Source organism: Peromyscus maniculatus, chromosome 1 (genome assembly GCF_049852395.1).
Source record: "Peromyscus maniculatus bairdii isolate BWxNUB_F1_BW_parent chromosome 1, HU_Pman_BW_mat_3.1, whole genome shotgun sequence".
NCBI classification, from domain to species: Eukaryota; Metazoa; Chordata; class Mammalia; order Rodentia; family Cricetidae; genus Peromyscus; species Peromyscus maniculatus.
The window spans coordinates 53,415,450-53,439,168 of NC_134852.1; the positions used below are offsets into that span (position 1 = coordinate 53,415,450).

General features: G+C 55.2%; 3 protein-coding genes across 9 annotated transcripts; 2 read left to right on the forward strand and 1 right to left on the reverse strand.

Annotated features, from left to right (window-relative positions):
- Nucleotides 1-1,411: 1,411 nt before the first annotated feature.
- Nucleotides 1,412-7,557, forward strand: Psmd8 (proteasome 26S subunit, non-ATPase 8). The gene is made up of 7 exons (XM_006981990.4): nucleotides 1,412-1,802; nucleotides 2,832-2,904; nucleotides 3,024-3,126; nucleotides 4,601-4,766; nucleotides 5,534-5,634; nucleotides 6,195-6,306; nucleotides 7,076-7,557. The coding sequence occupies exons 1-7, from the start codon at nucleotides 1,434-1,436 to the stop codon at nucleotides 7,211-7,213; spliced, it is 1,062 nt and encodes a 353-aa protein (XP_006982052.1). The 5' UTR covers nucleotides 1,412-1,433; the 3' UTR covers nucleotides 7,214-7,557.
- Nucleotides 7,558-8,021: 464 nt separating this feature from the next.
- Ggn (gametogenetin) lies at nucleotides 8,022-11,800 on the reverse strand. Of its 3 annotated transcripts, XM_076578026.1 has the most exons (4): nucleotides 11,503-11,535; nucleotides 10,696-10,819; nucleotides 8,912-10,562; nucleotides 8,022-8,198 (listed from the first exon to the last, which is right to left on the reverse strand). In XM_076578026.1, exons 3-4 carry the CDS (start codon nucleotides 10,108-10,110, stop codon nucleotides 8,081-8,083), a joined length of 1,317 nt encoding a protein of 438 aa, XP_076434141.1. In that variant the 5' UTR covers nucleotides 10,111-10,562; nucleotides 10,696-10,819; nucleotides 11,503-11,535; the 3' UTR covers nucleotides 8,022-8,080. The 3 variants fall into 3 exon arrangements, with proteins under 3 accessions (XP_076434141.1, XP_006982051.1, XP_042131975.1); XM_006981989.4 differs by having other exon boundaries at nucleotides 8,912-10,819; nucleotides 11,503-11,800; XM_042276041.2 differs by having other exon boundaries at nucleotides 8,912-10,819; nucleotides 11,336-11,509.
- Spred3 (sprouty related EVH1 domain containing 3) lies at nucleotides 11,766-23,679 on the forward strand. 5 transcript variants are annotated; one of them, XM_076578047.1, is made up of 6 exons: nucleotides 11,766-12,492; nucleotides 13,958-14,138; nucleotides 15,197-15,365; nucleotides 15,459-15,535; nucleotides 19,114-19,257; nucleotides 19,979-23,679. In XM_076578047.1, exons 2-6 carry the CDS (start codon nucleotides 13,962-13,964, stop codon nucleotides 20,642-20,644), a joined length of 1,233 nt encoding a protein of 410 aa, XP_076434162.1. In that variant the 5' UTR covers nucleotides 11,766-12,492; nucleotides 13,958-13,961; the 3' UTR covers nucleotides 20,645-23,679. The 5 variants fall into 5 exon arrangements, with proteins under 5 accessions (XP_076434162.1, XP_006982050.1, XP_015856036.1 ...); XM_006981988.4 differs by having other exon boundaries at nucleotides 11,766-12,488; XM_016000550.3 differs by having other exon boundaries at nucleotides 11,766-12,488; nucleotides 13,958-14,045.
- The last annotated feature ends 40 nt before the right edge of the window (nucleotides 23,680-23,719 follow it).

Below are 23,719 nucleotides of genomic sequence, written 5' to 3' on the forward strand. Positions count from 1 at the left end.
TTTTTGTTTTTTTTTTTTTAAATCTCTGGAACAGCCAGGGCTACACAGAGAAACCCCGTCTGGAAAAACCTAAAATAAATAAATAAATATTAAAAACAAATGTGAATCCTCTGCTTCCTTTTGGCATTTGAAGCCATAGGCCTGGATGATTTTTGTAAACAGTTCACACATTTATGTTTAAATTATTTATGTATAAGTATGAATAAACATATGGAAGGCTTCTAGAAGTGTCAGGGAGCTACACCCATGAAGCCTCAAGGACATGACTGTCCAGAAAGACGTGATGAACAGGAGGGCATCAATGGACACGCTAACATGGAAGGGGAAGAAAATCTGGCCCCGCCCTAGGCAATCACAGGCAGCTAAGGGATGCCGAGGACAGCAATGGTTTCCTCAGGGAAAAGCTGCTCCATTTGATATCCAATACCAAGCGGTCAGCCCTGAAATCATATTCATACAGGTAGCAGGATATGGATCAAGCAGGCTGTATTTATCTATTTAGGAATATATAACAGAGAAAACAAGACTAAAGGCTGTGAATTTGGTGGGGATTTATATGGGAAGGGTTAGAAAGGAAGAAAGGGGAAAGGAAAATGTGATATTTTAACATTTTTTAATGTATGAATGTTTCGCCTGCATGTGTGTATGTGCACCACATGTATTCCCGATGCTTTCAGAGGTCAGAGAGAACATCGAATCCCCTGAAACTGGGGTTGCAGAGTCACCACCATGAAGATGCTGGGAATTCAACCCAAGTCCTCTTCAAAAGCAAGGAGTGCTCTCGACCCCTGAGCCGTCTCTCTAAACTGTAGTAATTATATATATTTGGGGCTCCACTTCCCGGCCCCACTTCTGTAGGGAGACCATATATTACATTATACATTACATTATATTACATATATAATTTTTTTTTTTGTTTTTGTTTTTCAAGACAGGGTTTCTCTGTGTAGTTTTGCGCCTTTCCTGGAACTCACTCTGTAGACCAGGCTGGCTTCGAACTCACAGAGATTCACCTGCCTCTGCCTCCAGAGTGCTGGGATTAAAGGCGTGCGCCACCACTGCCCCACATTTTTTTGGTTTTAAGGCCTGAACCATTATGCCCGGCTTCCATAATTGTATTTTACTTTCAAAAATAGGAGGAAGGATTTAATGTGGAAGAATGATACTCCGATAAACTTGAGCGACTTGGCTTTAAATCCCACCTGCTAGTTCTCTCAAAGTCTATGTAGTGATACTTGACAGTTTTCCAAATGGCTCCACGTCGCCACCTCTTGGCTTAACCGCGGTCCCCTTAAGAAGGAAATTCCACAGGCTGAAGCCAGGGCGGCCATATTGACTACGGGAGTGGGCGGGGCACTGTGGGTGTCATTTTCAGTTAGAGCAAACCGACTTCCGCTCACCATTTTGAATGACAGCAGAGGCGGAGCTCTGACATGTTCATTAAGGGCCGGGCTGGGAAGGGGCCCCGGCGGGAGCAGCGGCGCTCGGGCCGCGGCGGGCAGAAGCTGGCGCTCGTAGCTCCGCCTCCAGCCTTGGGCTCCACCTCTCGGCCTCATTTCCGCCGGGAGACCATTGCTCGGCGTCGCAGCCGTAAGTCAGGTCGGCGGTTTGCCGCATCACGGAAGATGGCGGCGGCGGCGGCTACGGTGAACGGGACGCCCGGCGTCTCGAGCTCGGGGCCCGCGGCCACGTCGGGCGCGATCTTGCAGGCAGCGGCCGGCATGTACGAGCAACTCAAGGACGAGTGGAACCGCAAGAGCCCCAATCTCAGTAAATGCGGGGAGGAGCTGGGCCGTCTGAAGGTAGGGGTCGGCGGGCCCCAGATGCCCGGTCCTGGGGCGGTGACCGGAGCTCAGGGCCCGGGGAGAGGCCGAGGGGTGGGAGAGCGAGGATCGGGGCGGCAGGAGGCGGGCCTGGAGGGCTCGGACGCGGGATGGCTGGAGCGGAGCCAGTGCGGCCCTCAGTGGCGGGGCGGGAGTGAAGTCAGCTCGGACGGGCAGAACCGAATGAGGTGGTTACGACTCGGGTGTTTGGAGGGCAGAAGTTGGACCAGACACCACCGAATGTCGAACGAGGGGGTGGTGAAAGAATGAGGTTCAGATGACGGGCTGGGAGGGAATGTGTGGTCAAGACAGGCAAGGCAAGCAGTGGGAGAGCAGAGAGAGGCGAAGGATGTGTGGAGAGAGGCAAAAGCAAGGTTTGCCTTCCCTCCGCCCCCCCCCCCCCCCGTACCGAACCCAGAAGAGCGTGAGGTTCGGTTGTAAACACATTCAGATGTATGGAAGGCCAGCCTGGTCTCCATAGCAAGCTCAAGACGGCTAGGGCTCCACAGAGAGACCTCATCTCAATATATATAATTTTTACTAATAAATGCTCAAACATCAACAACAAAATATATTTTAGGTCCCTAAGTTTACTAAGGAATGGTGTCCTGTAATCCTAGCACTTGGGAGGCTGACACAAGGATCTCCAGTTCTAGGCCAGACTGGCCTGCGTAGGGAGATCCTGTCTCAACAAAACAGAAACCCCAAACAAGCCAAAAATAACAACAGTAAGAATTGAGATCAACAGTGTCTCCCCACCCCATGATTCCACTGGGCCAGGCACTGAGTACCTCCTGTTTCCCAGTAGAGTTAATTGTAAAATGAGGTCATCCAATGGGCCCCTCAGGCCCGAGGCTGAGTGCTTTACAGGGACTGACTCCTTAATACTCATAGAGTTATATGAGTTAGGATGCTCGTAAGCTCCATTTTCCAAGTGGGAGCAACATCAAAGTTGAGAGAAAGTGGGTAACCTGTATTTGAAGTCTCATCCTCGTTCTTCCCCCTCAGCTGGTTCTGTTGGAGCTCAATTTCCTGCCAACCACAGGGACCAAGCTAACCAAACAGCAGCTCATTCTGGCCCGTGAGTGTCACTGCTTGGTGGAGGGTGATTGAGGCGGCGGGTGATGGTAGGAAATGATGGTCGTGATGATCCCAGGAGGGATTCCAGTCACCACCTCAGAGCCACCCCCTTACTAACAGGTGACATCCTGGAAATCGGGGCCCAGTGGAGCATCTTATGCAAGGACATCCCCTCCTTCGAACGCTACATGGCCCAGCTCAAATGCTACTACTTTGATTACAAGTGAGGTTGGGCCCTCTGGGGAGGGGACTGGAGTGGGGAAGTCTTGAGACTGGGTTTATGTAGTCCACTTGCTTTGTGTGGCCCATTTCTGTAAGTTTCTAACTGGTTTTCCTTTCTCTTAAAGACTTTTTATGTATTTTTATGTATATGGGTGTTTTTCTCGTGTATGTCTGAACATCAGAAGAGGGCATCAGATCCTGTTGTAGTGGTTGTGAGCCGCCATGTGGGGGCTGGAAACTAAACTCAGGACCTCTGCAAATGCTGAGCCCTTCTGGGCTGAGCCAGCTCTTCGCCTCCCTGATCCTGTTTCCCTCATCCTCACAGTGTGTCTCTGTGTGGCTGCTTGTTACCCTTCATCTTCGAGCCTGTACTCTGGACTCCTCTCACTGACATGTCTATAGCAGCCGATAGGATGCTATTCTGCTTCACTATTTGCGGGTTTTATTTTAAGACAGGATTCAAGGCAGTCCACCTGCCTTTACTTGGAGAGTATAGGTAGTGCTGCCCCCTGCTGGTTTGTTTGGTCGTTTGATTGGGTTTTTTTTGTTGTTGTTGTTTGTTTGGGTTTTGTTTGTTTTGAGACAGGGTCCCCCCCCCCCCCCCCCCCCCCCGCGAGGTTTTTTTTTTTTTTTTTTTTTTTTTTTTGTTTCTCTGTGTAGCTTTGCGCCTTTCCTGGAACTCACTTGGTAGCCCAGGCTGGCCTCGAACTCACAGAGATCCGCCTGCCTTTGCCTCCCAAGTGCTGGGATTAAAGGCATGCGCTACCATCGCCTGGCTGAGACAGGGTTTCTCTATGTAGCCCTGGCTGTCCTCGAACTCAGAGAGATCCGCCTGCCTCTGCCTCCTGAGTGTTGGGATTAAAGGCGTGGGCCACCACCACTTGTTTTTGAGTTTTTGCTATGTAGTTCAAGCTGTCCTTAAATTTGTTGCCATCCCCATCTGCCTCCTGAGTGCTGGCATTGAAGGCTTGGGCCACCACACCCAGCTGTTGTGTTGGAGACTTTGTCTCCTGTTCCCTAAAGCTGGCTGAGAACTCAGTGTAGCCCAGGGTGAATTTCTGATACTCCTACCCCTCCTTCCCAGTAGCTGGGATTACAGGTGTGCACATCCTTGTCTGGTTTATACAGTGCTGGGGACTGAGGCCAGGGTGTTGTTCATGTAGGTAAACAACGTTCTCCTTCCTGAGTACCTAACCTCTGGATGCTGATCTTAGGATTGTATACCTCGGTTAGGCCATTTAATTCACTTATGTTCCCTGCCTTTGTGGTGTGGACTTAGTGACAGCTGGCTAACAGACGGGGACTGTGAATTGAGGACCTTGCTTGGTCCATATTACTTGGGGCTTTTCTTGCCTCTCTGTACCTCACTTGTCTGAACGCCCACAAGTAGTTGTAAGGATTCTGGAAGGTAGACGAGGCACTTGGTTAGGTCCTCAAGACCTGCTAACCTTGGTTCCCTCCCTGCTGGTCTCCAGGGAACAACTTCCAGAGTCAGCCTACATGCACCAGCTCCTGGGCCTCAACCTCCTCTTCCTGCTGTCCCAGAACCGAGTGGCTGAGTTCCACACAGAATTAGAACGCCTGCCTGCCAAGGACATCCAGACCAATGTCTACATCAAGCACCCCGTGTCCCTCGAGCAAGTGAGTCTGGGCAGGGGAGGGAGACCCTGTGAGGTGGGTGGTGTCGGTTCAGAACTTGAGGAGAGTTTCCTGGAGGTTCCTGGAGGAACGGGCTGGGTTCAGTCACCAACTCGGTTAACCAGCAGTCAAACAGATGTGTGCCAGGCACCAGGGTAGTCTTCACATTACGGCAAATCAAACAGGTAAAACCTTTAATCTTGAGACAGTGAGGGGAGGAAGCATTGAGTACCAAAAGAATGGGTCACCTGTGTGGTGCATGAAACAGGAAGGGTTATGGGGGACCTGGGCCTGGGGGAGGTCAGTGAGGATCTGAGAGGGCTAAGAGGTCATCTGGCAGAGACTGTCTGTGTCTTGAGGCTGAAACCTGCCTGCAGTATCTGAGGGACAGCAAAGAAGGTAGAGGAACAGGGGATAAGGCTAGGGTAGGGCCTTGGGAGCTGGTAGGAAGCTGTGTCTGGTGTGAGGAGGGTGGCAGAGTGGCGGGTGGGTGCAGCGCTGTAGATGTGTGTGGAGTGGGAGCTGGGCTTGATACACCTCAGTCTCCCCTTACGACTGGAGAAAAGGTGGTTGGATGCCAGCCCAGAGTAGGCTGCCAGGGTGAGCGTGTAAGCCAGTAAGGCTTCTTGGAAGAGAAGAACCTAATCTCCTGGGAATGGGTGGGCTGTGTGGCAAGGTGTTCTGGTAGAGCAGGCATTGGGAGGCACCAAGGGAGCAGGGGGGCCCCTGTGCTACCTCATCCTCTTCCTCTTCCTCCTTGGCCTTGGCAGTACCTGATGGAGGGTAGCTACAACAAGGTGTTCCTGGCTAAGGGAAACATCCCCGCTGAAAGCTATACTTTCTTCATTGACATCCTACTGGATACTATCAGGTATGTGGGGTCTGGGTCCCCAGACTTCCTGGCCTTGCTTTCCCCAGATGCTGCCCTCCCCAGTTCCTGTAATTTGATGCCTTGGTGTTTTTCATAGTGGGGGTTGAATCAGAGCTTTGTGCAGACTAAGCAAGTGCTCTCCTGTGAGCCGCACCCCCAGCCATGGGGTCTTTTTTTGAAGGTAGGGCTATTGGGAAAGGGTTTCGTGTAGCCAAGACTGGCCATGAACCTGATCCTCCTGCCTCCACCTCCCGAGTGCTGGGAGTACAGGCATGCAGCACCACCGCTGGGTGCATGTGGTGCTCGGGATGCAGCCTGTGCTTCAGGTGTGCTAGACAGGCAGGCCCTCTTCTTCACTCACGCGAGGACCTCCTCCAGACTGAAGAGGGTGCTGTGCTCTTGGGAAGGAAGGTTCCTTGTGAAAAGACTCCCTGTGCCCGCTTTGTGACTGACTGGTCAGTTAGTCTCCTCTTTGTAAGCCCTCAGTGCTGAGGCTGTCCCAGGAGGACAGGGTCTGGGGGGTTGTCTACCCCGTAGTGAGAACTATCGCCTTCCCACAGGGATGAAATCGCAGGATGCATCGAGAAGGCCTATGAGAAAATCCTTTTTGCTGAGGCTACCCGGATTCTCTTCTTCAACACACCCAAAAAGATGACAGACTATGCCAAGAAGGTGGCTGGGGTGTGGGACAGGGACTGCGTGCGGAGCGGGTGGGTTGGGGAATGGAGGGTGCTGTACCCTGTCCTAACAGTATTAGTGCATGGTATGGGTAGTCTTGGGGACACTAGGAGAGTCAAGACTGCCCATGGCTAAATCCAGTTGTGGGACCTCAGATAAATGGCTGAGCCTTTCTGAGCTTTGTGGCCTTTCCATAGAAGGGGCTAAAGGTTGACATAGACTTGGAGCTTAGCATGGTACCTGGCACTGGGTCCGAGGATGCTCTGCACGTTAGGTTTGCCCTTAGCAGAATTCCTTGGAAGCAGCTTGCCCCTAAGACTGCTCTTCATGTGGGGTGGAACATGGGAGTAGGAGCGGTGTCCCGGAGATGCTGACTCATGCTGCATACTGGCCTTGGCGCCCAGGGAGCAGGAGAGTCAGGAACAGACTGAAGCTGCCAGGCTAGCCAAGGGGTCTGAGACACCAGGCTCGAGCAGACTGTCAGAGGGGTGAGTCTGAGCTGTGGTGTTGACAGCTGTTAACTGCTGACTGGACCAGATACTATTCTCGTTGCTCAGAGGCACTGACAGTCCTGTTGTAGATCCATAGAGCAGTGTGATTAGGGCACCAATCTCAAACGTGGAGCGACATTGCTTGCCTCCAGTTAATCTGGTGGCAGTGATCTGTGAAGAAAGGAGTCATGATACACTGAGGGGTGGCTACATGGGAGGGGAGCAGCCTGTGGGGTCATCCACTTACTTCTTTCTGATTTCTCTTCCTTCAGCGAGGTTGGGTCCTGGGCCCTAACAACTACTACAGCTTTGCCAGCCAGCAGCAGAAGCCAGAAGACACCACCATCCCCTCCACTGAGCTGGCCAAACAGGTCATCGAGTATGCCCGGCAGCTGGAGATGATTGTCTGAGCCTCGGCCAGGGCGGGTGGACATGACTAGTCCAAAAAACCCAGTGTAGGCTGGCCTTCAATAAAGGCGGATTAACCTTTTATGGGCCCTAGTCTCCCAGTGGGACAGTGGAGTTTGGGGGGCTTTGGACCTCCTGGGTATGTGTTACCCAGTAGCCATTGCTCTGGGTTTTAAGTGTAGATGCCCAGCAGCCCACAGGAGAGCACAGGCCCAGCTTGAGGACTCTTCTAGCCAGCTGTGGATGCAGTGTGGTGCTGGGCCAGGGAACTAGACTTTTCAGTGAAGCACCGTGTGTCTCAATTTTTAAAAAATGTTGGCCATGGATTAAATAATTTTTCAAATGACATGTGAAATTGAGCTTGTCTGTGGGCTACCATTTGTGCCCTCTGTAATAAATGGTATGGGCCGTGATGTGGATATGCCTTGTCTGACCTCCTCGAGCCAACACTGTAATGTGTAACTTAGACCCTGCTGGCCCACTAGCCTGTGTGCTGGGAAGACACTGTTTTAAGGGCAAGTCCACGTCTGGCCAAGTCACCTGCAGAGTTTTTGAGAAAGCCAGTTGGTTATCCTCACTGTTGCTCCAGAGTGATCCATGACTGTGGCTCAGCCACAGCGTTGGTGGTGTAAAGGGGACAAGACCCTCGTCCTGGGCCTAAGTGTGGATGCCCACTGGCACCTCATCACTGCTTTGGGCCTGGTCTCCTTACTTGGTGTGCACAGGAGTTGGTTCTTGAAAGGAAGCCTGGCTTTGCTCGTCTCTGCACCTCAGCCTCCCCGGTGGTAACGGATAGGCAGCGAGGCAGGCTGTGTAGACTGGGTACTTTATTAAAGAAGGTGAGGCAGAGGGTGTTGGGCAGACCGAACTCAGGTGGAGTGGGTGGCCTGCATGTCGTAGTGCTCCAGGCCGGCTACTAGGGAGCCGGCCAGCTTGACGGTGACCACCCAGGGAGGCTCGCTCAGGTGGTTGGTGGTCGTACTCAGCCTGGGAGGGGGAGGAATTGACAGGGTCTGTGTACTTTTCTGGGCTTCACCTTCCCCGTGGGCATAAAGACAAACTGAAGGTGTCATGAGGTTCCCAAGGGCATTTGGGGCAGAGGTACGGCCATGTAGAAAAGGAAGGGATGCGATGAGTCCTAGCTAAACCCTCAAAGGAGGCCAAGGCAGCCTTTTGTCCCTAGCTGGGCTTAGACCTGGCAACACAGTCCATGGGCATAGTACAGTAGCAGAGGTGGAGGAGGAGGGCAGTGTCCCCTGGTGGGGAAGTAACCTTTGCGGCCAAAGGCTGAGACCCCTACCCTCTAGTTGCCAAAGCCTTCCTCCCGGGTAGGGGGTTGGGAAAAGGTATGGCAGGTGGGGATTTCACTGGGCCCAGGAAAGTTGGGGGCTTATTTATTCCTCCCTCAGGTTCCAGTAGACAGTTGTTTCCTTCTGACGTCTCTGAAAAAACTTGTCCCTAGTGCCCTCAGGGACAGGGTTAGAGCAGAAGAAGGGTCAGACCAACAGGAGGACTACAGGACCAAGGGTCAGAGGGGTTGAGCTGAAGGCCAGTCAAGGGCCAAGGCTCCTGGGGCTCAGTTAGGGGTCAGCCTCTGGTCAGGATGCCATAGCGTTGAATCTTAATTCTATCCAGGGGAAAGGGGTGCTGGACTTGGGAGTGTCCCCCCCCCCCACTCTCCACTCCTCGGTCTCCCTCACCAGGCAGACACGTTGCGTGGCAGGCGTCGGTGACGGGGCTGATGGCGGCAGTAGCACTTGGAAGGACAAGAATTAAGCACCTCGAAAGGCGGCCAGTGGCGCACTGCACCCTTGTTAGGGGCCCCAGCTGTGGGTGTTCCACTGCTGCTACCGCCACCCCCTCCACTGGTGCTGTCAGTCACTGGAGTCGCAGTCAGTTCTCGAGGACCGTCTCCAGATACCACCTCTTCACGGATCACACCCCGGGCCGCTCGGGGACCTTTGTTCTTGCGTGTACGAATCTTGGTGGGCTGGGGCACTGGCGGTGACGGCTCCACGGTGGTGGTTGCTGGAGCTGGGGATGTGGCTGGAGCCGGGACCGGGGACGGGGGCGGAGCCTGGTCGGCAGCCACGGTAGGGGGCAGAGCAGGGGCAGGGGTGGGAGCCAAGGCTGACTCAACGTGGCCAGGGCTTGGGTTAGGCGGGTGGGCCACCAGTATGGGCGTCCTCGGAAGCGCCGGTGGCTGAGGTGTGGGTGGCGGCGCCGGTGGCGGAGTGGTTGGTGGTGTGGGCGGTGGAGGTGGCAACGGAGGTATCTGCTGTGGACCTGGAGGCACTGGGCGTACAGGCTCGCCATTGGTGGGCGCTGGGAAGATGAACATGGGTGGCGCCAACAAGGCAGGAGTAAGCCTCCGGGGCCCTGAAGCTGGATGCGTCTGACCTGACCTTGGTGGAGGGGAGCCCCAAGGCCCTGAGAGCGTGGTTGTGCGTCGTCGGGGTGCCCCGATTCCCCCGACAGCCCCGTTGAATCGAAAGTGCCGTTCACTGCCATCGGGAGGGCTCACCCAGTCGAATTTGGGCTTTGAACCTGGGAGGGTGGCGTAAGGGGGTGGTGGTAGAGCCCGGGCAAGGGGAGCAGGCGCCGAAGGGGGACCAGAACACCCTTCGCCATCTCCATCACCGCCCTCGGTTTCCTGAGCTGCACGAGGGACCTCTCCCAGGGGACGAGTGGCTCCAGGAGGCTGAAGACCTTGCTTCAGGACCTCAGCATAAGAGATGGCCCCCGAAGAGGCAAACAGTCCTCCTCCACCGCCGGCCCCATGTGAGGCTTTGGCTGCTAAGGGACCCGAGGCCGACGCGGGGGACAAGTGGGGCCCCGACTTGAAGGTGACTTTACACAGCAGGCTCAGGCCGGACTCGGAAGTAGCAGACCGAGCCATTTCGCCCTCTCCGGCTTGGGGAGGCGCCCCTCCGCGGGCTCCCCCGGCCGCCTGACCCTCGCTGCTGTGCCTGACCTGGCTTTCTGTGGGGCTTGTGGCCGAAGAGGCCAGAGTGATTCTGCGGCTCGGGGGCTGCGGGTCGCAAGGCGGAGGTGCCGGCGGTAGCTGCTTCCGAGGCTCCAGGAGCGTCGGAGGTGGGGCCGGGGCCCTCGGGACCGGTTCTTTTTCGGTCAGTTGCCGAGGCAGCGGTGGCAGCGGGCGGAGGCTCGGAGGGTCACCCTGACCACGATGGCTCGCCTCCAACAGGCCGCGGATCCGAGGCACTGCAGTGCCCGTGGGTTTTCGCCACTTAGATGGCGCGGGCAGCAGGGTCCCCACGGGGGGCGGGGGTGGTGTGGAGACCGCCGCCGTAGCCGCCTCCTCTGGAGGTGGTGTCACTGGCGAGGGCAGCTCTAAGGTCAGGGGCAGGGGCGAGGGTGAGGCCTGGGGCTCCGGGGGCATCAGGAGTCCCGGGGGCCCGGAACTGCCAGGGAACCAGACGCCCAGCCCTCGAGCCAGGTGCGTGGCTGGGGATGAGGGGGTCACCTCGGGCTTCACCAGAGGCGTCCTGCGGGGGTCGGATGCGCGGTCCGAGGCTTGCTCTTTTCGGGAGCCCCCGCCCGCGGAAGGCTCCGACTGAACGTTCCCCATTTTCGACGGAGGTCGGAGACTGTGGTTAAATAAACGTCCACCAGTCAGTCGGCGGGTTCTGCGGGGACTCCAAGGCTCGGGCTGTTCTTGGACCGCCCCTGTCTGCACTGGTCTGCCCGGTCCTCCAATATCCTCTCAGCCCCCGTCTCTTAGGTCTCCAGTTCTCCGATTCGTCATGACCACGCCCACTTCCCCATGCTCTCAAAGCTGCGGTTCTCAGTCTCCGAACCCAACTTATTAATGTACTAAGGTGCCAGCCCTGACTCCTCGGGTGCTTAGAACATATTCTTAACACTTTGGCCACCCCTGGGATCTCAAGGCTTCAGGGGTCAGTTCTCGCCAGCCTCTCTCTCTGTTGAGTTTTAAGCCACACCGATAATGATGGTTATGCCCAGTAGCCAACAAGGAAGAGGCTTCTGTCCTAACACTCTAACCGGGTCCCTGAGGCCTAAGCCCCGCCCCCGCCCGGGTCGGGCCCGCCTCCGTGGTCTAATTAATCCCCCAGCCCTTCAGTCTTCCCCCTCCGATCACCCACCGTCTCTCTCTGTCGATCATTTGGATCCCTCCCTCTTCTCAGCCAGCAGCAAATCCTCAAGCCTGCTAAACTTTTCCCGCTCGCCGTTTGTGACAGCTCTTAACTTAGGCTCCACCCCTTTTCCTCAAGCTCCGCCCCGGCTCCTCCGCTCAGGAGACCCCACTCACCGACTCCTACAGCCGACCAAAGATCAGGCCATGGCCCCGTGGACCCAGGGCAGGGCGGGGAACGGCCGTAGCAGAAAATAACCGAAAAGAACGGGTGTGCGGGTGAAGGCAAGTGGGCGAGACAGCGAGGACGACCCCCGAGATCTAGGCCCCGCCCCGAGCTCGAGGCCACGCCCCCGTGGGCCAGCTTGAGCGCAGCCCTTCGAACCTAGATCAGCCTGGGAAATACTGGGGTGTCTTGCCGATGTGCAGGCCCCTTCACCTTATGCCCCACCCTTTAAAAATGCCCCGCCCCTCCGTTAAGCCCCGCCCTGGGCCCCGCCCATTGCGAACATTGCTACGTAGCTCCTCCTTTTGGGCCTCTTATCTGACCTGCCCCTAAGGAGATTTACCTCCAAGCTCCGCCTTGCTAAGTCCCGGCAGCATCTCTTGCCCAGACCCCGTCTGCGTTCGGATGGCTCCGAAGGCCCACCCTCCCGCCCCTTCCGTGACGCACCCTCTCTGTGCCTTCAGCGTCCAAGCCTCCTCTTTACTCAGGCTCCCAGGCCCCTTCCCTTTTCGAACCCTGCCAGGCATCCCGCCCCTCCCGTTCAGAGCCCAGACCGTGGACCACCTTCCTTCTAGAATCCTGAGACCAGGCCCTGTCTCTGTTCCCTTCTCACATCATCAGGGACCCACCGTTCAGATAAGTGGGAAAACGGGGGGTTCCCCTCCGGGTCCCGAGAAAATGGGGGCTGTAAGGGGTGTTCGTTGTAGCCCGAGCCGGGCTCTAGGACCCAGCGGGCAAGTACGCCCGCTTTGCTCCTACCCCTCCCCCAAGCCGCCCCCTCCCCCCCACACGTCTTCCAGGTTCCCCCTCCCTCCCCCCTCGCCCCGGCTCCCGGTGCCCGTCTCCAGCGCCGCCGGAGCCAGCGAGGGAGCCTGAGCGAACAGGAGGAGGAGGAGGCCGCGTCGCCGCCGCTCGGAGCCCGGCCGGAGCCTCCCAGGCAGGTGCCCAGAGCGGCGAGGGGGCGGGGGGCTGACGAGATCGCCTGCCCTGGTGAGGGGCGGCCAGGACCGCAGCTGCACCCTTCTGCCCACCCTTGCTCCCCGCGGACATCGGCTGGGAGGACAAGAGGGTGGGGGCCCCAAGCTACGCGGTAGCCATTTGGGGTACCAGTTTCCATTTGGGGGTCCTGGACTTCTTCCAAGGATGCCCCATTCACAAAATTCTGTCGTGGACCCTCGCCATTGAGGAACTCTGAGGACTACTCTCCCTGGGAAAATAGATGTGTGGGGATCATAGGACACCCCGAGATCTCAGTGCCCCATGTCAACTAGGCCTTTGGGGGGGACCCCTGCCCTCTTTCCCTGCTTCACCTGTTGTTGGGGGAGGCGGGCGGACAAAGGAAGCAGTGTCACGTGACTGCTCATTCACAAAATCCCATCCCATTGAGAAAAGGGGGCTGGGGGCGCTGTGGCCGCCCCTTCCCCTCGTGAAAGGCTGGGGAAACCCGACAGCCTGCAGGTGGGGGAGGGGGCTAGAACTCATTGCCTGGATCCCTAAGGTTGGGACTCCAGGGTCCCTGAGCTGGTGGGCAGTGGGGTTGGATGCTAATCCTGATTGCTGGGCGGAGGGCTGCATCCCCTAAGCTGGGGGCGGGGTAAAATGTTTCTGAAGGACTGGGGAGGGTGAGGGGATGGATCATTATCTCCCCCTCCCATCTGTCTTCTTTGGCGTTCCTCAACTGAGACCAAAGGGAGCAGCCTTGATTTTTGTGAATGAAATGCTCCTTGGATCTTTTCGGTCGCTGGCTGCTGGCTTCCTCTGCCTCCATCTCCTTCTCGGCCTCTCTTTCTGGCCATTTCTGGTTCTCTCTCTGCTCCCTGCCCATCTCCCGGTTGCTGGGTGACTCAGTGAGCTTTGCATCCGGTCTCATTCATAAATCCGGGAAAGGGTGGGGGGAAAGAGCCAAGGTTTCTCACCCAGCTAGTGGCCTGGGCGACTGGGGTGCGGAGGCAGTGTTGGGGGCACTGAGGCTGAGTTGATGGGGCCAGAGAAAATAGATATGCGCAGGAACCCAGCTGTGAGGGGGGACAATGGGTGGGGCTATGGGTTTGTGATGAGAGGGAGGGAAGGAGGACTGGGGGGGAAGGAGGGCTGGGGTTGAGGGGAGAAGCAGTGGGGGGGAGGGGAAGTAGCAAACCCAGGCGGTGGGGGTGGGGGTGGGGGAAGATGCTGAAAAGGTGGGTATGGTGAGAAAAGGTAGATACGACGGAAAAGGTAGGTGGGCAAGATGTCACCAAGAAGAAAGAAGCCATGATAGAAGAAAGTGGGCAAGGGGTGGGGGCACTGGTGGCCTGAGGGTGAGGCCCATCCAGAGGGAGCAGATAAAGGGAGAGCAGGGCTAGAGGAACGCTAAAATCGGGAGCAAGATTTGAGTTCACGGCCTGTGTTGTCCTCCACCTTCTCCAGGTACATGGTGCGGGTCCGAGCCGTGGTGATGGCCCGAGATGACTCCAGTGGGGGCTGGCTGCCTGTGGGGGGCGGGGGCCTCAGCCAGGTGAGCGTATGTCGGGTCCGAGGGGCCAGGCCCGAGGGGGGGGCCCGCCAGGGGCACTACGTCATCCACGGGGAGCGGCTTCGGGACCAGAAAGTGAGCCACCCTGGGGTGTGGGAATGGGATGAACCCTGGGGAAGGAGGGAAGGGCCTGGGGAGAGGGGAGGGGACAGGAGAGGTCATTTGTCCCCCTACCACTGGGACTCAGAGTGGGCCATGGGATGGAGTTTGGAATGAACATCTCGTTTGTGAATTAAGAGCTGGGATTTGGGGTGGGGTGGGGTATTGGGGAACTTGTGTCGGCTGCTTCTCTGGCTATTCTGTCATACAGCTACTTCGGTAGTGGTCTTCCTGTCCTGTTCCTGCTCCTCCTCCAACCCTGGTCTGTCCACAACGACCCAGCTCACACCCAACTCACATCATGTTCCTTCTCTGCTCGGAACCCTCCTCGGGCTCCATCTTGTTCAGAGATGCCCTCTACCAACTGGCTCTTGTCTGCCCTAAGTATCTGGAGGCATCTGTGGGGTCTGCTTAGAAGTGTCACATATGATTGACAGTCCTGTGTCACATGCTTCTAATCCCAGCACTAGGGACACTGTGGCAGGAGGATTGTGAAGTTCCAGGACAACCTGGGCTAGGTAGTGAGACCCTTTTCTTGAAAGCTTGGGAAAGAGGATGCATTTCAAAGCAGGGCATGAGGAACAGTGTAGAGGAAGTGTTGGGATCAGACAAGGACATGGAGGGACATCAAGGGGTGGTCAGCATTGAGGGGGCTGTGTAGGTTAGTCTCTCTGGGCCAGCTTTCAGGGGATTATTGAGGCATCAGAAGGGAATTGGCTGTAATATTTTGATATGTCCAGTAAAGTGTGAATAATGCCTTTTCTTCAATCAAAGCAGGGCATGTTAAGTTATGAGAAAAGGTTAATTTTTTTTTTAACATTTAATAAGATTGGAGGTTCCTACTGGGACATCAGAGGAAGAAATTAGATAAGTATAGAAATCAAAGGATTGAAGGAATATTGCAGAGTCAGAGACATGTCCCCTAAAGATTAGGATGTGTTAGTTTGTGTTTAGGTACACCTGGTGTTGAGAATGAAGTAGTTGGGATATACAGAGGGGCTGGCACCCCACCCTAGCCCCTTTCTGCCCCTCAGACCACCTTGGAGTGTACCCTGCGGCCAGGTTTGGTTTACAACAAAGTGAACCCTATCTTCCACCACTGGAGCCTGGGGGACTGCAAGTTTGGGCTGACGTTTCAGAGTCCCGCAGAGGCTGATGAGTTCCAGAAGAGTCTGCTAGCTGCGCTGGCCTCCCTCAGCCGAGGTGAGTGGTGTAGGCACAGACTCCCGGGCTGGGGGACAGACACAGGTGAAGCTGGGGTCTGGGGACTCACTTCTGCCTCTCTCCCTGCCCTAGGCTCGCTCACTCCCTCCTCTTCCTCTTCCTCCTCCTCCCCTTCCCAGGACACTGCAGAGACCCCCTGCCCTCTGACGGTGAGTCTTGGAATCTGCCATGGGAGGTTGGAGGGCAGTTCTAGTGAATACTTGCTGTGGAGCTCGCAAAAGGCCACATGCTGGGGACACAAAATCAGGCCCAAATGGATAGTGGCGATTCAACCATGGCCATTCTAGTTGCTCTATTCTTTTATATGTGTCTGTCAATTTACTTTTAGTTAGAGTTTAATGTAGCCCAGGCCAGTCTCAAAGTTCCATATGTATCTGAGGATGACCTTGGATTTAGGTCCTCCTGAGTGCTGGGATCATTGGTGTGTGTCACCGTTTGTGGCTTGCTTGCTCACTCCTCTCTCTTTCCTTCCTTTTTTGGGGGGGCTAGGGGGATGGGGTGGGATATGGTGGCACAGATTCTCACTCTATGGCCTAGGCTGATCTGCAGCTACTTGGTGGGATTACAGGGGTGCACCTCACACCCTGCTTGGTTTTTCTCTGTTGCTGTGACTCATACATTTGGTCAAGGGTACTTTAAAAGCACCAGGCAGTGTTTTAGGCACCAGGGATATATTAGTAAGCAAAGCAAACTTCCTTTTTTTCTTGGTGCTTTAGTCCAATGGGAAAGACAGAGAAAAAGATAAAATATAAAAAGCAATGAACTTTAAAATGAGTGCATGGACGAATGAATTGATAATTCTCTTTTTTTGGAGACAGGGTTTCTCTGTGTAGCCCTCCCTGTAGACCAGGCAGGCCTGAAACTCAGAGATCTGCTTGCCTCTGCCTCCTGAGTGCTGGGGCTAAAGGCCTCTGCACCGACCACCTGGCTATGAATTGATAATTCTATGTTCTAGTTACCGCCCAAGCTGCAGGCTTGTAAACTTGGAGCCATGCTTGATGCCGTCGGGTTTTGTTTGTTTTGTTTTTTTTAGATAAGGCCTTACCACACGGCCAGGTCATGTGACCCAGGGCCTGGTGGTGTGGGATCTTATGTGGCACTGTAAGGGCTTTTTCCTTTACCTTGAGGGGTGAAGCCATTGAGGGTTCTGAGGGAGGGAAGGCTCTGATGTCAGTTCATGATCAATAGAATCTCCTTGGCTCTGCTGGGGGAACTGATGGTAGGAGTTGGCGGGGAGGGGTAACAGTGAGAAGCTGTGGCCATCCTTCTGTCAGAAGATGAAGGCAGCTGGACCTCGTGATCCTTGCATCTCAGTCTCCCATGTGTGGGGTTACAGGTGTGTGCCGCCATGCCTGGCTGCTTGTGTTTTCCTGCTTCCCATAGAATCTGTCACAATATTGGTTTTGCTTTCTTTCTTTAAAAAAAAAAAAGTGTGTGTGTGTGTGTGTGTGTGTGTGTGTGTGTGTGTGTGCTTTGTCTGCATATATGTTTGTGCATCTACTGTGTGCCTGGTGCCCGAGAAGGCCTGACAAGCTGTTAGATCACCCTGGAATGTAGTTACATCTGGTTGTAAGCCGCCGTGTGGGAACTAGGAATCAAACCACGATCCTCTGGAAGAGCAGCCAGTGCTTCCAACCTCTGAGCCATCTCTCCAGCCCTCTTTCTAATTCCTTCCTTCTTCCTTCCTACCTTTCTTTCTTTCTCAGTATTGGGGCACAAACTCAGGGTCTGGTATATGCTCGGCCAGTACTCTACCGCTGAGTTACAGCCCCGGCCCAGGTTCTACTGTCAAAATGACCAAATCTGCTTTCGCCCAGTGGTGTCCAACCTCATCTCCCAACTGAAATGTCTCCACAGCTTCTTCTTCTTGTCACTTTCTCTCCTGACCCTTAGAACAAGTCCATACGGGGTCGGAGTGGGGTGCCACGGTGTTCTTATCAACGGCTGAGTCAGATCATACCCTTTCTCTACTCAGGACCTTCCCATGGCTCCTCCACTCATGGTGGCACCTGCGCTCCCTCTGGGCCTGGACTGGTCCTCCTCTCACCCTGTTTTAGTCCCGCCAGACTCCTCACTCTCATTGCAACAGGGCTCAAACATCCCTGTCCTGGGGCCCTCCTGTCTAGAGCGCATCTTCAGATTTCCATCTGACTTACCATCATTTCCTTTGAGGCCCTATACAAATGTGTTCTTGGCGGCTTCATGGAGCAACCTAATGAAAACTGCATTCTCAGTCTGGGGTTCGGCTTGCCTAGCATGCACGGAGCCCTGGCTTTGATTCTCCGGCTGCCATCTGTAATCCCAGCACTAGGGAGGTGGAGGCAGGAGGATCTAAATTCAAGGTCATCCTTGGGTTATAAGTTTGAAGTAGGCCTGGAATACATAAAACACTTTCCCCACCTGGACATGGTGACACACGCCTTTAATCCCAGCATTCGGGAGGCAGAGGCAGCCAGATCTCTGTGGGTTTGAGGCCAGCCTGGTCTACAGAGCGAGTTCTAGGACAGCCAGGGCTACACAGAGAGAATGTGTTTCAAAACCAAAACAAAGAAAACCTTTGCGTACCATCCCCCGCCCCCATGACGATCTCCAGTGTCCCCCTTATCTGCTTCTAAGCCCCACTACCACCTTCTAAACCAGTTCCTCATGTGATAGTTCCCTACCCATCCTCCATGCTAGCACGTCAGCTCCTGAAGGCCAAGGATCTTTCGCTGGTTCCTTGCTTCACCTCTAGTCCCTCAAGTCCCTGGTGCACATGAAGTGTTCAGTAAACGGGTTGAATAAATGGATGAGATGATAATAAGTGAGGCACGAATGTCCAGGTGCATTTTGGGAGCTGCTGGGAACACCAAGAGTAACAAAACTAGTTTCTTGGGTCAAAGAAGCTCAAGGTCATGGGGGCGGAGGTGGCCTAGAGTCACACGCGCGCATGTCTATGGAACTCTTCTTCAGAGCTGGAAGCTGCATCAGTGGCCTTTGCCTCTAGCATGCTGTGGTGCTCAGTGGCTGTCGAATGAAGGGGTTCAGCTGAGTAGAGGGGTTATGTCCAGGTTGCAGAGAGGGAGCGGAGGGCCTGAGAAATGGGGCTTCAGCTAGTAAAGTAGAGGCCTGGCTTGGGTGGACGACGGATGTCTAGGCCGCATTGTAGTGAAAATGAGGCAGGAGTGTACTGACTGGCCAAGGAAGAGGGCTTCTGGGAAGGGAGAGGATGTAGGTGGCCTGTAGGTTGGTGATCTGAGAGTCATGTGGTACACACCTATAATCCCAGCTACTTCTGAGGGAAGGCAAGAGGATCTGCGTTTGAGGCCTGGGCTAAGAGAGACTCTTAGGAAATAGCCAAGGGCTGTGGAATCCCCCGGTAAGGGGCTGGGGGAGTGGCTAAGTGGTAGGGTGCTTGCCCAGAATCCACTAGCAAGGGGCTGGAATGGGGACAGCTGTACTGGCCAGGGACTGCAAGGAGGCTCCGTTGTGGAGGGCGCTGTGCTGGGCCTTGACAGTGCCCTAAACAAATCCTTATGAGCAGATGCTATGATGATCCTCATTTTACAGAGGAGAACACTGAGGCTCAGAGGTGAGCTCACTTGTCACGTAACCAGTGACAGAGCAAAGGTTTGAGCTTAGGCCTCCCGATTGCAGAGCTCTTGCTCTCGGGGAAGGGAGGTCTGTGTAAGGGCACCATCCTTGGCTGGAGAACTCCCTACTCTAAGGCCTCTCCAATCTCCCTCAGTCCCACGTGGACAGCGACTCCTCCTCCAGTCACAGCCGCCAGGAGACTCCTCCCACAGCTGCTGCAGCTCCCATTGTCACAGTGGAGTCAACATCTGCCTTCCCACCAGCCACACCCCCACAACGGCGACGCTCCTCTGCTCAGGTACGACCCTCAGCAATGATCCAATAGAGCTGTGCTGCTTCAGGGCTGATGCCTAAGCTGACCCGAGCTGAAGTCCACCTGAGTGAGAAGGGACCCAGATCCCAGGAAATGGCCAGTCTGACTGAGCGGTGGGCGGTAGTGGAGCAGAAAGAGACCTCCAGGTTTGGGGCCAGGGAAGTCGCTCAGTGATAGAGTGCTTACCTAGGGTGGGAGGTGCTGGAGATGCTGAGTTCAAGTCCCACACTGGGGTAGAAAGAAAGCAGCCTGGACTCCCGCGAGCGGGTAGGAGCTTCCAGATGTCTCCAGCTCTCTGGGAGATTTGAAGGCCATCTAGTTTATACTGGGGCTTGAGGGGGGACATGGACAGATTTTCAAGTGTGTTAGAAGATGCTGGAACGCATGAAAGGACTCCTTAGGACTGTTTCCTTTATCCTGAAGGAAGGATGGGGGTAGAGTGTGACTGAACTGGGAAGCCACGAGGTTCTTAAGGTGTGTGCTTGCTGCCTACATTCATCTGTCTCTGAGGGCTGAGGGACTTGGATGAGGAACAGGCTGGAAGTCTAAACCCCAAAACCAAGAGAGTTTTAGGGGGACACGGTTCCTCTTGACTGGCTCTTGGCTACATCATGGGATTTTGGCACTTCTGAACCTGGGTAGCCTATGGGGACTTTGTGAGTTGCAGATGTCCCTAACCTGATCTCCTTGTCCCTTGGCTCTGCAGAGCTACCCTCCGCTTCTACCGTTCACTGGGATTCCAGAACCCTCAGAGTCGCTAGCCGGGGCAGGGAGCCAGGGCTGGGGCGGCCGTGGCTATGAGGACTACCGGCGATCCGGACTACCGGCACCTCTTCCCCTGTCTACCTGCGTCGTGGGCTTCGCCAAGACTGGTGCATTGAGGGGTGCAGCTCTGGGTCCCCCAGTGTCACTCCCTGCCCCTCTCACTGAGGCTACGCCCCCAGCACCCCCTGCTCGTCCACCCCCGGGTCCGGGCCCCACTCCTGCTCCAGCCAAGGCCTCCCCGGAGGCCGAGGAGGCTGCACGCTGTGTGCACTGCAGAGCACTCTTCCGCCGCCGGGCGGATGGGCGTGGTGGTCGGTGCGCAGAGGCCCCAGACCCAGGTCGCCTGCTAGTGCGCAGGCTCAGCTGCCTGTGGTGTGCCGAGAGCTTGCTGTACCACTGTCTGTCGGACGCCGAGGGTGACTTCTCGGACCCATGCGCATGTGAGCCAGGCCACCCGCGCCCTGCTGCACGCTGGGCCGCTCTGGCTGCGCTGTCGCTGGCAGTGCCCTGCCTCTGCTGCTACGCACCTCTGCGCGCCTGTCACTGGGTTGCAGCACGGTGTGGCTGCGCAGGCTGTGGGGGTCGCCATGAGGAGGCTGCACGGTGAGGATCGTTGGGCTGGTTTGAAAATCGGTCTGCAGACCTAAAATGGAGGGTCCGGGACCCTGAACTCCGTACGAACCTAAAACCCAAACTTAGGTACGTCTGGAACTTGGAGCTTAAATGGATTTGAGAGATCCCAGATCTGGTACCTTGGACCCCAAACCTAGGACTAAGATCTCAGACTCAGCTTCATCAGGATGTCTGTCAAGTGGACCCAGGAGTCCTGAATTCTGGATTCTCCCTTCCTCTTCCCCACTGAGGAGACTCATGACATCTCCAAACATTGCATCTCAGAAGGCCCAGGAGCTTACACCCCTGAGACCCAGGCAGGGATCTTGGACCCTGACTCTTTGTCTAAATACCCAACCCACACTCCAGGTCATACTTGACATTGTAAACACTCATACTACAGCTCCCGAATTAGTCAGGAGTTGCTAAAACCGGGACCCTTTATCAAATGACTTAGACCTTGAGACCAGAGGACCCAGGATCACCAGAAAACAGTCCCTGAATTTTCACTGGAGACCTGGTATACCTACATCTGGATGTCCTTAGAGCCCAGGACCCGGAAACACCAAATCCGGGTTAGAGACACCAGGATGGTTTGGAATCACCAGATACTGACCTGAAGTCTACTCACTCCTGAGAGTCCACAGATCTTACCATGAGTTCATGTACAAGTGATTCACAGATTCCCGAGGGCCCCAAAATGCACCAAAAGTTCTCAGATATCCTCAAACATGAGGTATTTTCTGACCAAAATAACTTGGGAGGCCCTTTTCAGAGCTCAGCAAGGTCCAGATATCAGACACCAAGATGCCCTGGGAGCCAGGGCCCGAACACCTGCCCCTTAAGTCAGCAGTTCTGGAGAGCTTGGGTCTCACGGATGGTCTCTGAGGTGCCTGTTACCCCTCAGATGTATGCCTGAAGGCCACCAGCACTTTGGGTCCAGTGCACTGGTCTCAAGTGCTTAGATAGCCTTCCAGTTTCCCTGGGGTCTGAATTCTAAGAACCCAAATGTTCTGGAAACATTAGCTTCCTTCTACCTATGTTCCCCAACCAACAGCTGGGTAGGAGCCTGGATCTCAGGAGATGTAGTGGCCGTGGTAATCCAGGCCTCTCATCCCTTGACTCTCAGCTCTACAGCAACTCCAAGGTGCTCTAAGAGCACTGGTCTAAGACTCTAAGATACCAATTGACCCCTGTGTGCAGGACCCCACAATCTTGAGATTGTTTTTGGCCTGAGACCTTGGTCCCTCTGTACCAGAGACGCTAGAAACAAGATGTCCCAGGGCCTTGGCATCTTCAGACCCCAGAGTTTCTTGAACTCAAAGTACTTCTAGACTGATGAAGCCCCCAGATACCTCATCACCTGATCCCCCCTGAGTCCTACCATCCAGAGGTTCCTAAGACTACAAAGTCCCAGCAACATCCAGATATCCTCTATCCTGGGGAAACACTTGCGCCAGTGTGAATTCAGATGGCTGGGATCCTGGACCACCCAGCAGTTCCCCTCTCCCACCTCTAGGGCCTGGCGTTGCCGCAGAGGATTGTACACACAGAGGATTGCACCAGCTCTCAGCTGAGCAGAGACAGGCAGCGGCAGGGGTCAAGCAGGGACTCAGAGGAAGCCCACCCTTCTCGACTGTACACAGCTGTACCTTTTGGGCTGGCTATGGCTCCACAGAAGCCCCCATCATCCCTAACCCTTGCAGATCACTCCTGCCATCAACCCCTAGTTCATTCAGGTCCATCTCCTGTTAGCCTCCTCCATCTCGGTTGGGAGTTGCTTTGGAAAGCTCGGCACTGTTTAATGCACTTCCCCATGCTTTCCTTCTGAAGAAGAGGGGTGCCTCAGCCTCTTTTCCCTAAGAAGAGTGGGGTGTCACTGTGCCTAGGAACTGGTGTCCTGGATAGGGGAACCAAGGTCTCGGAGCCAAGACAGTCTTGATGGTTTATGGGCTTAGGACCTACATCTGGCCCTAAGTTACTAGGGATGTGCACTTAACCATTCCTCATTACCTAGACCTGGGTGGCCTTGTGGGGATTCAAGGGATTAATATTTGTGTCACTTCCTTTAAATTATTAACTATTTATTGTATCCGGAACCTGTGATTCAGCTCTCCCAACCAGACCCTGGGATGGGTAAGAGAAAATGGGGAGGGGGGTGTCCCTCCCATCCCCACTGTTCGGCTCTCATCACTGTCAAACCCACCAGAGCTGAGGGCGGAGGAACTGGGGGCTGGGGCAGCCTGGGTCCCCATCCCCCTCTCTGTGCCTCGGTCTCCCCCCTTCCATGGTGAGTGGGGGGAAGCTCCATTCTTAACCTACCTCGTTTTGGGAAGGGGTGGGATGGGGGACCAGAGTGCTGTATGGTGCTGTGAGATCTTCGGATTAAGCAGTGGGGACCGGGGAAGGTTCCCTAGTCCCCATCTCCCAGTACCCCCTCTCCCAGGTCCCCATCCCTGTTCCTTGCTGACACCCACCTCTGATCCATGATTACCTTTCACTGCCCCCATATCTGGGGGGCGTGGAGGGCTGAACCCTGGGAGCCAGGAAGACCTCAGACCCTGGAGCCCCCAATTTTCCAGCTGCTTGCCCCTCAGATTGGATGCTTGCCCCCCAGATTTTGGGGCAGGCACGCCAACATTTATCTTCCTGATCGTGATTCCAAGCCAGTCTGTGACCTCAATATTGTTAGCATCAGTGCAGGCTGAAGCGGAGGGAGGATGGGGGGGCCAAAGACCCAGCCTTGTTATTGGGGAGAGGGGCTTGAAATCTGCTCCAAGAAATGTCTGTGACAGTGTCTAAGCCTGGTCTTTGTTTGCATTGGCGCGCCCCCTCCACTTGCTTACCAGAAGGACTGGACTCCTACCGTTCTTCCTCTCACCATCCTTTAGTCCCTAGCTGACCGTCTAGGTGGGTTTGTTTGTCCAGTCAGCCAAGTACATTTACTAAACGCCTAACGTGTCAAGCCCTGTAGTTACTGGTGGTGCTGCAGTGGACAACAAGCATTGAATAAAACCCTGCAAAAGGTGAGGGGTCCTGTGGGTGTGTGCAGGGTTCAGCCAGCACCGGT

Bases quoted from the DNA above. Each gene is read 5' to 3' on its own strand.
- Ggn (XM_042276041.2), bottom strand. From the start codon at position 11,355: ATGATCGACAGAGAGAGACG. The intron at 10,820-11,335 runs GTGGGTGATCGG...ATTTAACCACAG, and splicing joins ATGATCGACAGAGAGAGACG to TCTCCGACCTCCGTCGAAAA. The intron at 8,199-8,911 runs GTGAGGGAGACC...TCCCCCTCCCAG, and splicing joins CCACGCAACGTGTCTGCCTG to GCTGAGTACGACCACCAACC.
- Psmd8 (XM_006981990.4), top strand. From the start codon at position 1,434: ATGTTCATTAAGGGCCGGGCTGGGAAGGGGCCCCGGCGGGAGCAGCGG. The intron at 4,767-5,533 runs GTGAGTCTGGGC...TGGCCTTGGCAG, and splicing joins ACCCCGTGTCCCTCGAGCAA to TACCTGATGGAGGGTAGCTA. The intron at 6,307-7,075 runs GTGGCTGGGGTG...CTCTTCCTTCAG, and splicing joins TGACAGACTATGCCAAGAAG to CGAGGTTGGGTCCTGGGCCC.
- Spred3 (XM_076578047.1), top strand. From the start codon at position 13,962: ATGGTGCGGGTCCGAGCCGTGGTGATGGCCCGAGATGACTCCAGTGGG. The intron at 15,366-15,458 runs GTGAGTGGTGTA...TCCCTGCCCTAG, and splicing joins GCTGGCCTCCCTCAGCCGAG to GCTCGCTCACTCCCTCCTCT. The intron at 19,258-19,978 runs GTACGACCCTCA...TTGGCTCTGCAG, and splicing joins GGCGACGCTCCTCTGCTCAG to AGCTACCCTCCGCTTCTACC.